Genomic DNA, 13,659 nt, shown 5'->3' with positions numbered 1-13,659 from the left:
CATATAGGTGGGTCTCGTCGAATGTTTTTTTTTTTTGGGTAACCGAAAGTGCCGTCTAATGTTAAAATATCATCTATTAGACTATATGTACTAAATAATAGTTACAATGGCATTATTTAGTTGTTAAAGAACAAAATTATATTTAAATTATTTTGCAGAACAATTTTCGTCCATAATCCGTGGCAACAAGGGATTCTATCAAAAATTTGTAAGTATGACATTTGTTTTGTGATGTGACATTTAATAGATAGAAATGATTCTTGAGATATTTTATTTTTATAAATAACTAAATAATATAAGACAATGTTATTAATTTAATAATCTTGCAGCATGTGAAGATTTTGGGCCTTATGCCTAAAGAAATATATTGGCCATGTATCCATGTAAAGAGAATTCATTTGAATTTTCAATCCCAAGTGTAAGTGATTTAGATTCACGAGGGTGTGTAGTAAAAAAATAAAATAAAATAAATGATCCTGTGTATCAGACTATCATAGTATGTATGCAATTTACTTAAAGGATATATATGATCGATGTTAGTATTGAAATAGCCATGAATGTTTCTACCGCAGTTCATCAATCCATATATATTCCATGGGAATTAATAACCTATTCACCCGCAACCCATGAGAATAACTTGTTTGCCACTGTGATAGAAGCACGCTTATGTAACAGTAGTGAGAGAAAAAGAGCAGAACAAAAAAGAGAGAAAATAAAAAGAAAATAAAAGAGAAATAGAGAAAGGGGGATACCAGCTGTGGTATCCCCGTTTCAGGTAAGTACTTTTCGCAACGCATTAAGCACCACTTACTTGTTCTTTTCACCATCTACTTGATAGTTGATAGGAACATATATATCATTATACATTATATATAGCGTTGAAAAGGTCAATGACGTTTCAGAATTGCATATATAGGAATATCTTAGCTTGGAGCAGCCCATGTTTCTTTCCTTGTGTTATATATTATATATCATTAACTAGGGATTATTGTTATCTTCTAATTTTTGTAGCTGATTAATTACGTACTTTCTTTTTTTGTTCTAATTAACAACTTTTGTTTATAATATTACAGTGTATTTTGATAGAGAAATTTAACTTGGTATTTCATTAAAAGTCAGAATTTGAGAAATGAAAATTTCAAATTCTCTTGTTTGGCCTCATTAACACGGAAATCTTAGAATTCTACGTAGGAAAAATTATAGAATTTTAGAGTCATAAATTCTGACTTTAAATTTCACCTAAATATGTGTCATTTTCAAATTCCATGACATTTGAGATTTTAAGAAAAAAGACCCACCCACCACAACCACCATCCAGACTTGGATCCTTTGCCAATTTTCTTCCTACTAGACTATACCTGACTTTTGATCTCAGCCCTCTAATAATCATTTGTGACTTAGATCTTGCCACATCTACAAACTTTTTTTCCCACAAATAATATTAAGAAATTAAAAGGTTAAAAAAACAAAAAATCATAAAGCCCACTGCCCACCCATCTCCACCCACGCCACCTCCTTCCCCTCCTTCCAACCACCCTCATAACCTCCTCCCCTTTCTTTTTCTCTCTTATTTCTCTCTCTAAACTCTCTCTCACTTCCCTCCAGCGGCAGCCGTTGCAGCCTTGTCATTCTTTTTTTTTTTTTTTTTTGTAACAGTTATGATTGTGATTGAAATATGTTGGGCTAATCTTTGTTTGGTCTGCCATTTGGGATCCCCATCAATCTGATCCCAACCTGATTTCCAAGTTTATTTTAAGAAGATGCCATTAATGGAGATGCTTTTTTTGTCTTTGGTTGCTGGGCTCTTGGAATTGGAGAAAAAAAAAATCAATCTTGTGAAAGAATTTTAATATGCAGAGAAGAGATGAGGAGTATATAGAGAGAAGGAGAAGAGATAATGGAAGAGAGAGACGAGTGTAGTTGGAGACTCAGAGGGAGGGGAAGGTGGTGGCGTGGGTGGTAGTTGGTGGGGCTAGATTAATTAAAATTTGTAATTCATGTCATTTACAAAATTATATATATATCCAAACAATAGAAAATACAATTTATAGAAATTTAAATAACGGAATTTTAAATTTCATCATTTATGAATTTGTGTGAAAATTAAAATTACTTCATTCAAACACACTGTTGGAGTAATTCAGGACTTTTTCTTGACAAATGGGAGACTGATAAGTACCCTATACCCACTTAACCAAATGATTATAATTAGCATGCAAACACATTTTTTTAATTATGTCATCTTAAACCTTTAAATATAGCAAATCATAGATAACTACAAAATTGAATGTTGATTGTGTACGTTAAATGTCTGGTGAAATCAAAGAGATCTTGAAAAAATTTATACATGCAGAGATATTAGATATTGATCAAGCAGTTATCTTTATCCTTAAATTTAAAAATTCGTATATACATTTTATATATTTGTGTTGTCATTGTAAATTTGTAATTGACGTACTATTGTATAAGTTGACATATACCTAATTAAAGTTTGTTGGGGGAAAATGACATATATGCTTTATAGCCAGTAGGCAGTGGATGGAGATCTGCATCCTTTTTTGACTGAGAGACTCGCTTGAGACGACCGAGTGGCCCAAATTGATTTATAGCTTGCTTTCAAGTTTTAAGTCAAATGGACAGATATGATCGATAATTACTGTCGTCAGTGTCGCTTACAATATTACATCTCTAGTATATATAGACTGGATATATCGGAGTAGTCAAAGAAATTCATGTGTGCAAATGTAAGCAGCATACTGCATACATAGGACACGGATCTCAAAATTTGACCGACTAATAAATTAGATCGAGCATATATATATATATTTATAAATTGAATGGTGTAAACGTACTGGAAAGGTTCTAGATATATACCACATTCATGATCAAGCTTCCAACTTCTTCTTAGTGTGTATATGTTTGAGTACGTCACCACCCTTGAATTTGAGTCGTGTTTATTTCTTCCTTTAATTAATAATTAATAATTAAAAATGTGAAATATTCTTGCCTAGAAAGTAGAAAGGCCGGGAACATACATGTATGAATGAATATATCCCAGCTAATTCCCAGGGCCATGGTCATACGAGTATTCATTAAGATCCAAGCTAGTGCTTAAGAAAATTCGTTGACCAGCATACATTGGATACATATATCGGTCCAATATTTTGCAGATGTCCTTTTTCTCTCTAATTCTAATTGGGATATATATATATATATATAGATGGAAAAGTTATTGTAGCTTAAATTAAAACACATTAAATTTTTTGAAAATCGATATACATACAGATATGATTATATCATATCGATCTACTTAAGTTGAATAAAATTTAGTGCAACGTACACTCCTAAGCCATGTAAACTATATAATAACCGCATCCATGTAAGCCATATATCTCAACTCTCAAGTATGGTAATTAATTCTAATATCCTAGCTAATCTTAATTAATGGAACATCACAGACAACTCTGAGGCATGAGTGTGCCAGTGCTGGTGCCCCCAATGTTCTTACATGATGACGTGGGTGCTCTATTCATGTATGTAAGCTTTATGTCATGCAATCGAATCCCTCTGCACGGATTGCTTGGGCTGCACTCAAATGTTACCGCCTCCGCTGTTGCAGACGTTCCTGCTATATTTCTGTATGTCACTCCACTAATCTTCACTCCCGAACTCTACGTATACATTCAATTATTCAAGGGAAAATTCAATTAATTAATTAATGATGTTTAATTGTATCATTAATATGCATAAATATTGGATGCATGATCAATTAATTACCTGGTTAGGACAGCCTTGGTTATTTGGGCAATAGTTCTGATCAATAATGATGGGGTTCTCAACGTTCTTCATGATAATGTTTTGGAAGAGAATGTTCCTTACAAAGCCATTGCTGGGCCTGGCCCATGACTTGATTCGTACTCCATTGTCTGACCCACTGAATACTGCATTCGTTAGCGTCACATTTTCCACCCCAGCTTCGTTCACTTCCTTGCCTAGACTACCGATGCTGCATCCATGAGAATATGCATAAGTCACACGTGACGTCAGACACATTCATTATTTAATTCATAAAGTACATCTTCAATATATAAAATCACCTGCACTTGTCTGATATGGGCTTTTAATTAAATTGACAGGCCGGGGTAAGCCCATCCCAAGTTTGTCTTAATAGGCCCAGTACTTTCATATACTGTATATAAATAAGAACAGAAAAGCCCATGGATCATGTTTGTAACTGTAAGATGGAGGTATTCATTAATTACCTTACGCCATGGCCTGGGCCACACTTGATGTTAGTAATGTACAGATTTCTGGTGCCAGGACCGATTGATATGCAGTCGTCTCCAGTTTGCAAGGTACTGCCAGTGATGGTGACACCGGTTGAGGTCTGCACATGAATGCCATCGGTGTTGGGGGAGTCAGCCGGAGCAATAAGCTTCACATTTCGGACCGCCACATTGTTGCAGCTGTTGATTACAAGGTGAGTAAGCTGGCTGTTGATGGATGTTAAACCACTGATCACAATGTTGTTTGCCCAATTGAACGTTATCGACTGCACATAAAAATATACACGCACCTATGTTAAGCAATATTATTGAACGAGTTATAGCTAAAAAGTTAGCATGGCGATCCATTCCAAAAACAGTTGACAATAAGTTAAGTAGATGGATATAAATCTCCGGTGCGTACCCTAGCTCCAACTGGACAGCTCTTTCGGGCTTTCCTGCAAGCCCAGAAACCAGCCCCCTTGGCGTCGAGGGTACCACCAAGGAGTGTAACTCGGTTGACCTTAATAAACAAAATCCAGTAGCCGGAGTTGCCCAAAGCCCAATAATCAGTGGGGGCAATAAGGGTGCCGTCTATCCGAACAGTAATTTTAGTCTTGCATGGGCCTCTAAAGACTGCAGCCTTTAGCAAGAAGCTGCCTTTGGGGACATACATGGTGGCTGGCTGAGCGGAGCTGCATGCCGATGCCCATGCCTTGACGAATGCTTGAGTGGAGTCTGTTTTCCCATCTGCTTTTGCACCAAACTTCATCACATTATAGCTGGCAGCTGCTGCCGCATTGGATACTTGGAACAAACTAGCAGAGGATATGAGTATGAAAAACAGGGAGGACACAAGATTGAATATCATCATAAGATTTGCCATTTCGATCTCTCTGATGGGATCTGACCAGTAAATGGAATGTTGGATCGATATGCAACACAAAGAGGCAATTTGGAGGTATTTATAGATAAGGGGTTGATATATGCATGATTGAGTACTAGTGTAATTTCAAAAGGGATGGCTACTTAATTATCGATCATCGATGATGAAAGCTAGCCCTTAATTAAGAATTAAAGTCAAAAAGTAGAATTTAGTACGCTGCACGTCGTAGGCTTCATTTGGCTTGGACTTAGATACATATTGATATGTACGGAGACACGCATATATGCATGCATGTGACATATATGCAGCTACCGCGCATACATACGGAGGCTAGAGACTAGAGAGAGAAAGACGGCGGCCGGGCATATATGCCATGTGAGAGTTTGTTGAGGGGGACGGTATGTTACTTAGTTGGTTTGGGACTTAATTTCAATTAATTAATTATACTTGAAGCAATGAAGCATGTGTGTTCCTACATACAGTACGTACGTACGTGATCATCACGGTTTTAAACGGCACAGCTTAGAGCCTTAATTACAGCTTCATATCATAATACTAATGAATTCAAATTCATATGAATAATAATTTAATTATCATATATAATATTTCTCTATTTAAATTCTGGCACGTGACACGTGGAGGGAACCCGGAGGAGTATCTGGCGGAGTAGTCGCCGAACATTAAGCCATTAACACAGTCGTCAACAAGATCGAAGAGTTGCTCGATCGATCATTGCAAATTACACCGATATAATCCAATCCACCGCTTAATTTGGTGACTGCTCCTCCTGCTCCTGATCATCGATCCTAATCATTGAGACACCCAACATGGCTAGCCACTGGTTTTCCTTATATCCACTTGTGAATTGTACGGTCCTCTCATGACTTTTAGACCATCAATTAATTCACCTTTATTGATTATTATCAACTCTCTCTCTCTCTCTCTCTCTCTCTTTTCTTAAATATCAACTCTCTTCAATTAGTCAATGAGAAAATAGAATATTACTTTCACATTATCGGCAACCAAACATATATAACATGGGCCATGGCCGTACTCACGTACCACTTGTAAATCATATGCGTACAGCACTTATCAGAAAAAAAAATATATGTAATTGACAATATAATTTCATTAGTTATCTTTATACTCTACTTATCATCATTATTTTTATGTCCCGAGTTTGACTTTATTCAAATTTTAATTTCTGAGGTGCACAATTGTTATTGCCAAAACAGATGAACTCAAATTGATTTTTTTCTCATTAATGAACCTAGCTTACTGCACCATGTGTATATAACTATATATACATAGCTGATCAAGATTAAGTCACATTATCATAAGTACAAACTTAATTAGCCAAGACTAAGTGTGAGATAAATTATAAACTAGGATGCATGTCTTAATTTCGAACTTGGAACTTTGAAGCATGGAAAAACATCCAAATCCATTAGGTCTCTTTGCCTAACAATTAAAAATTTTGAGTATTGGCCGGCCAAAGGCAACTATTATTTTCCATAGGCCCCCTACTAATAATAGTTGCCTTTGTGGATTACCTCAATGGGCCTGGTGTCCCCTGTTACCCAAAAAAGAAAAAAAAAAAAAAACTTCATTATCTATAGGCTTATTCACGCCAATGTCCTCTGAAAGTAACTTCGATTTTCAATTTGCCCCTTAAAACTTCATTCCTCCCACCTTACCCCCCGAACTTTACAAAATATCATATTCCGTACGTCTAGTCCGTTACAAGCTCCGTCAAATAAGATGACGTGGCAGTTTATTGCCCCTTCCACATAAGCGCCACGTAGGCTTTTTTGACAGACTCGATTATAGACAGACTTAACGGAATATGATATTTTGTAAAGTTTGAGGGGCAAAGTGAGAGGAATAAAGTTTCAGGGGATAAATTGAAAATCGAAGTTACTTTCAGGGGGCATTGACACAAATAAGCCTTATCTATCTAATCCAAAAAGTTAACTAAGATAAAAACTTTCTTTTTAAGAGAAGCTTTTTTTTTTTTTGGCCACTAGGTACAGAGAAGCTTAAAGATGCTGCCACCATGTGAAAGGGTTTCAAAGGATTGATATTAATTAACTATTGTATATCTTCAAAGGGGAACCAAAAGAATTAAAAAGGCGATTTTTTTTTATTTTTTATCCAAAACTCAATGAGACAATGGCCATCAAGTTCATGCATGTTTCATTAGGTGCTGTCGACGTTTATTAATAACGTACCAAGTTAATTGATTTATGCTTCTAAAAAATCCTTAAAAAGAAAATGCTATTTTCCGTATTCCTTAATTTATCAAATAAAAAAAAATATATTCCTTAATTTATATCTATCTGCCGAAAATTAATTTGTGCATCAAGAAGTACTACGTACGTACTGTAGTTTAAATTAAAACCTTTGCTTTAAAAGGAAAATAAATAAAGCAATAGATTTGTACGTAGTACTTTAAATTGAAAATTACAGGGAATTAATTAATTAAGCAGGAGAAGAGGCAGTGTTGAATATATATATATATATATATATCATATATGACATAAATAAATAAATTAATTAATATGTATTATACCGAACACTGTCACATTTTCCACACGCATAATCACCAAGGGTCCAAGACTACCTATACCGTGTACCAAGATACATACAATTAAATTAAATTAATTAACAGTTACTTAATTTCATATCTATAATCTATCATATATCGATCATATATATATTGACGTATTTACTTTTCTTAGTTTTGTTGGGCATGCAGTTGAAGATAAGCCCATGTGGTGAAGCGGCCAAGATTGTCCCTAATCATCACGGAAATCCCCTACAGTAGTAGGGTTTTTTTTATTTTTTTGTCCATTCAGTAGTAGGGTTTGTTAAATACAGTTAACTATGCTTAATTAATTAATTAATATATTAATTAGTTGGTTTGCAACAAGAAATGGCTTGAGAAGTCGATTATGATATTTAATTAAGTGTCTTAATTACTTGTAAAGTTATGCACTTTGGGTTCACAATTTGGCATGGATATGGACCAAACTCACTATGTATATATGCTTGAATGCTTGATAGTCAAGATAATTAATAGTACTACTGTGTGACACTAGTGCTATACAGTTGCTTAATTTATCTGGTCATATATGATATATCCATCAGTAATTGTGAACCGAGCTCCAATTATAATAATTAAAGACGCATGAGTAGTATACATGCAATTGAAAGTACGGCACAGCCGCACACCACTCAAGTCAATTGTAATCTAACTTTTCAATACACAAATATTTGATGTCATTTAGTTGGGTTCTATATATCTAGGAATTGGTGGGCCATATTTCTTTGATTATAACAGGAGATCAGCAGAAGGTAAAGAAAGAGCGAGCAACAAAGCAAATCAAAGATGAAGCCCAAATTGCACCTCAGCTGGTCCAGACAAAGTACGGCACTGCGCACAGTAAGTCAATTGTAATCTGACTATTCAATACACAAAATCAATTTGATTAGATCGATCATGTTTCAAAAGATGGCTCTTAATCTCTATATATTACTCGAATCTATTTATATATCGATCCGGCCATAATGAAAAAACAAAAAACAAAAGTTTTTTTTTTTGGCCAGGAACAAAAAAAAAAAAAAAAAAGCTGGAAAAAAAAAAGATTTTATTATATAACTTATTCATATGTTTATGCCTATTGCATGCATATTGATGCAGGTGTTGGTGTGAATAAAGGTCAACATTAATCACATGGCGTCAAACTTAATTAATTGCTCGATCTACAAACAAAAAATGCCTGAAACAGGGAATCCCTGAAACAAGCAACCTGCATTCATGACTATATTTGGCCGCTGCATATATGTAGTTGTACCTGCATCCTAAAAACATGGCTGATTGCATACATACATATATATTTCCATCTATCTGTGGAAGTCGACATGGTGCATATATGAGGGCTCAAAATACTTGACTCCCAACGAAACTTTCCGGGAAAATTAAAGACCATGCCGATGTGTCCTATGTATTTGTTATCGAATTGCCCAATTTCTTAATTAATTAACCAGGAATTTTTGTTCAATATTCCAAATGTATTATCGATCGTCCACCATGTGAGCAGGCAACTTTAAAGGAGAACCAGAGATGCAGATCCAACGATATATGCACTATACTATAAAACATTAATATCCATTCCTTCTAATCTCATTAATTTAATTATAAAGGGCAATCATTGAATTCAGAATAAAACTGAAAATATACAATTATTTTTCTTAATTAATTATAATATTAACCTAGCTATTAGCGTTAATTATTATGGGGAAACATAATTAGTACTCCGTACATATCATTAAAAAGCAAACAGTATATTTCTCATCAACGACTATGGCAACTGTTCACACCATTTTCAATGAATCTGCACATGGCATGGAATTTGTGGGCAACATTAACAAGTTGTATAGTACCCTCTGATCACATGACAAGCCTAATCTTCTTCATCTTCTTCTTCTGATTCCCCTTCCTTTCCCCATCTTATATAAATGTTTTACTTCTAGCAAATGATTTCATGGTTGACACAAGCATCAATCATTAATTGAACATGCACTTGTAGTGCACCATGATCGATCATTACACTATTTATCCTACTTTGACCTATATATATATAGCTAATTAGTACAGATCGATCGATATATAACACATACAAATTAATTGAGAAGAACAGCCAAAATCTTTTTCAACATTAGTACGTTAATCAAATGCATGAACGTATTCTAGCTAGCTAGCTAGGGTCATATATGAATGTAGCTAGCTTTTAAACAAACCCTTTGCTCACGCAACGCGTTGTTATGTTTTTCAAATACTTGCATTATGTACTACCTACTGCTTATTAAAATACTAGTACATGCTCACACGCGTGCTAATTGGCATTTTTACATGCAAATTGAATAATTCAAATAAAATAAAAGGATATGAAGATAATTAATAATTGTTAATACATGATTTATTTATTTTAAATGTAGTTCATGGTTCTTCTTTTTTAGAAGCATGTTCTCATTTTTCCTTTCTTTTTAATTTTTCAATTTAATTAAGCATGGACATTTTTTGGTATTTTGAAAATTTCACCTAGGAATATCGATCTGCTTGCTTTATATATATAGATATAGATATATAGGGAGTTTTCATCAAGAAATTTTTTAAATAAGCTTAAAACTTTTTGATGGTAAACTATATATATTTACATATAGAAGCCTAGCTTAGTCAAAACATAATATATGTAACTTATAAATCAAATTGTTTGACTTTAATATATTAAAAGAATATATCCAAAAAAGATATATATATATATATATATATATAAGTGTCATAACATGGGTTTTGTGAATGTTTCTTCGGCTCACATGGCGTAGTGTGATTGAGTAACTCTATATCAAGCTCACCCACAAATTAAATTCTGCCACATGGCCGGAATGAATAAGCTTGAGAAGCCCCGTATCATGCCCTAATCCCATGGAAGCAAGCGAGACCGGGAAACAAAGTTATGCAATTAATTATCCAATTGTTCATTCGATGAAAGCAAATATATTATCAATCCCTGCAGGAATTTATATTCTTGCTAGCTATATATAGGACTAATATAAAAAATCCTTGCTAGCTAGAAAAATATTTTTATAATATCGATCTGGAGGTGTTGATTTACTTTAATGGGTCCTGGAGGCTTCACATGCATCGTAGTCGATCGATCGTGTGGATTCAATTTAAAATATGTAATATATATTCCACAAATTAACAATTAAATTAACATAAGGAAATTAAAGAAAAACGCAAGGCAGCCTTTAGTCTTTATATAGAAGTTTAAAATAATTAATTAATTATTTGGTTACAGATGGTCATGAGTTAATATATATGGGTAGCTAGTGACCGATCATTCGCTAGCTGAGCCGGAATTCTGATGTAGGGAACATATAATGTCTTATATATATGTAGTAGGGATCGACATGTGTCATGCGGACATGTAGGTGACAAAATGCCCATAAATTTTCGTACTTGTCTTGAGAATTAGTTGTGCTAAATTCTGTTCATTCAGGAATTTTAATTGCGTGCAATTCATATTAATTCCTGGATATATGCATATATTATGAATGTATAATTGCCAAATAATGATATATCAAGATTTGCGTATATAAATAAAAAAGTAATGAATGGTTATGCGTGTGGGTGGTTAACTGGAGGATGGAGTGCAAGCATGGTCCTTAACTAAAAATCTTATATGTGGATGTGGTATCGTGTGGTATGTTCATATATATTAAACAGCGGGCTAGCCTGTGTTTCTTAATATCATGAAATGAACCATATAATGTGAACTAGGGCATATCCGAGATGGTATGATTAGCATGAAAAAAGGTGCATATAATATGTAAGAAGCAGTTATTTAGCTGCGTCTTTATCTTTATATGGTTAGACATGCAGTGAAGAATCTTTTTTTTTTTTAAGATCGATCGAGAGCTAGAGACTAGAGAGAGAAACCAATGAAAACCAAACGTACATAAACATCGATTGCTCAGCTGAAAGACTGAAAGACTGAAAGAGTGGAAGTGGGGTCCATGCATGCGTACTAATTGCCATATACTCGATCATTCCATAACGAACGATTAACGTCGATCTCCAGCAAAAAAACCAACAAAAAGGAGCATATATGGCCGGTTAGGGAACTTAGGGGTTGCCTGGGTTTTGGGCATGACTACGCCGCTTACTTCTCCGTTTTCTACTCCATTTGTCACGTCATACCCCACGTTCTCCCTAATTAACTTGCCTTAAATTCCCCTTCGATCCCTACCTAGCTTCCTGTTTATCTGAAATCAATATATGGTTGCGCTCCACCTTTCTTCAAATTACGATATTACCCTTTCCAAATACACTACATAATTATCCCCACTTCCCATCAGGATCAGGATGTCCTATTCGGCTATTCCTATTCTTATTGATTAATTAATTTCCCTAATATTAATATTTGGATTAAATACTGCGCGCACGTACTTACCAAAACTATATATTTACCATTTTTCCAAAACAGATGTATGATAAGACAGCTATAGGCAGCTACCTACTGCATGCCCAAAAACAAAAAAGAAGACAGGCCAAGCTCCATCATACCGGCCGACTCAAACTTGTGATAAACATGAATTAACCAAAAATGTTCATCATACCCATAGAATCCTTTTAGCCATATTTTCATAATTTCATATGCTCATATCAAAAACTACTCGACGTACGGGATCTTGATTATTAATTACTCAAAGCTTATATTTCTATAATTCTTAACTTATTAAATTTTCCGTATTATATTTTCATGAAATGGGAACTAGAGAACTACTAGCTGAATGCTCATGAGTATACATGTATATGTATAAACAGTTGTGAGTGGTCCGTACGTTGTTGCATATATGTATAAGTCTATCTAAAGATGGATAAGGTATAGATAGATCCTGCGGTTCCCCAACACCCACCATCATTTGTTTTGGGTATTATCCTACTGGACATGGACATTGGACGACGACGAAATTAAAGCATATTGTGACCACTTCGATCTCATGTTCTCCATCACAATAAACCCAGCTTCACAAACACAGATAGATCAAAAGCCTAATAATTAAAAAACATGGACTGTACATATATACGTATAACTAGCTTCAAATTCCAATCCAAATTAACTTTAGGAATCCTATGGGAATCTATAACTGATCTCATACAATTTAATTCATGGACAGTAATAATCATTATAATAAAAACATAACTCTCAACGTACACCACCAACATAAAAACAAATGACACATGCAATGCATGCGTTCTCCATCTCATGAACGTTTTGACCAATTATTAATTACTTACTTATTAATTGCTGAATTAATTGATAATTAATTAAGAATGCAAGAAGACTGTACAAATATATAAACTCTCTTTTTATTTTTTTATTTTTCTTTTGAACTTTCAAGGGATAATTAAGATTGAAGGTAATAACTCACCACGAATATATGATGGTTGAAGGGTTTGTTTAATTTGGTAATATGAAAGCAATCATATATGCTTTACAACGTAGGTGCAGTAGAAAGATGAAAGAGATTGGAAGGTGGTGTGAATTGATCGAATTTGGCCATGAAATAACTTGCGGATCAAGCAAGAGAAGGGCAATTCATTAATTAATTAGCATAAATTAGCACCGCAAAATAAGAAGCAAAGAATGAGGACGGAGGTGTGATACAATTAGAAATTGAGAATAGTGTAAGTTAAGTAGGAAGGTAGCTAAGGTCATTTTGGTAAAGCTAGCTAGCGTTGTTTGTTAAACTTAGAAAATAATTAAGGATCGAAAAGCAGTATATCCCTAACTAACTCCAAGTCTCCAAGTATGCAGCGATCGATGGAGCTACCGCCTACGTACGTAAGTAAGCTGATTTCGGCGCCGCTTGCTTTTTCATTTTTTATTTATTTATGCCCATTGCATTGTGCCAATATTACCATAGCTTGGCTGCAGC

At 34.4% G+C, this 13,659-nt stretch overlaps 1 protein-coding gene across 1 annotated transcript; it reads right to left on the bottom strand.

Annotated features, from left to right (window-relative positions):
* Nucleotides 1-3,452: 3,452 nt before the first annotated feature.
* Nucleotides 3,453-5,151, bottom strand: LOC147285869 (polygalacturonase-like). Its single transcript, XM_086242933.1, has 4 exons — nucleotides 4,690-5,151; nucleotides 4,263-4,552; nucleotides 3,778-4,006; nucleotides 3,453-3,671 (listed from the first exon to the last, which is right to left on the bottom strand). Exons 1-4 carry the CDS (start codon nucleotides 5,149-5,151, stop codon nucleotides 3,453-3,455), a joined length of 1,200 nt encoding a protein of 399 aa, XP_086099059.1.
* Nucleotides 5,152-13,659: the final 8,508 nt, after the last annotated feature.

This window comes from Dryas octopetala, chromosome 5, assembly GCF_963921425.1.
Source record: "Dryas octopetala chromosome 5, drDryOcto1.1, whole genome shotgun sequence".
Lineage (NCBI taxonomy): Eukaryota > Viridiplantae > Streptophyta > Magnoliopsida > Rosales > Rosaceae > Dryas > Dryas octopetala.
Note: the sequence above shows the minus strand (reverse complement) of the source record. Positions and strands in the feature narration are given on the sequence as shown.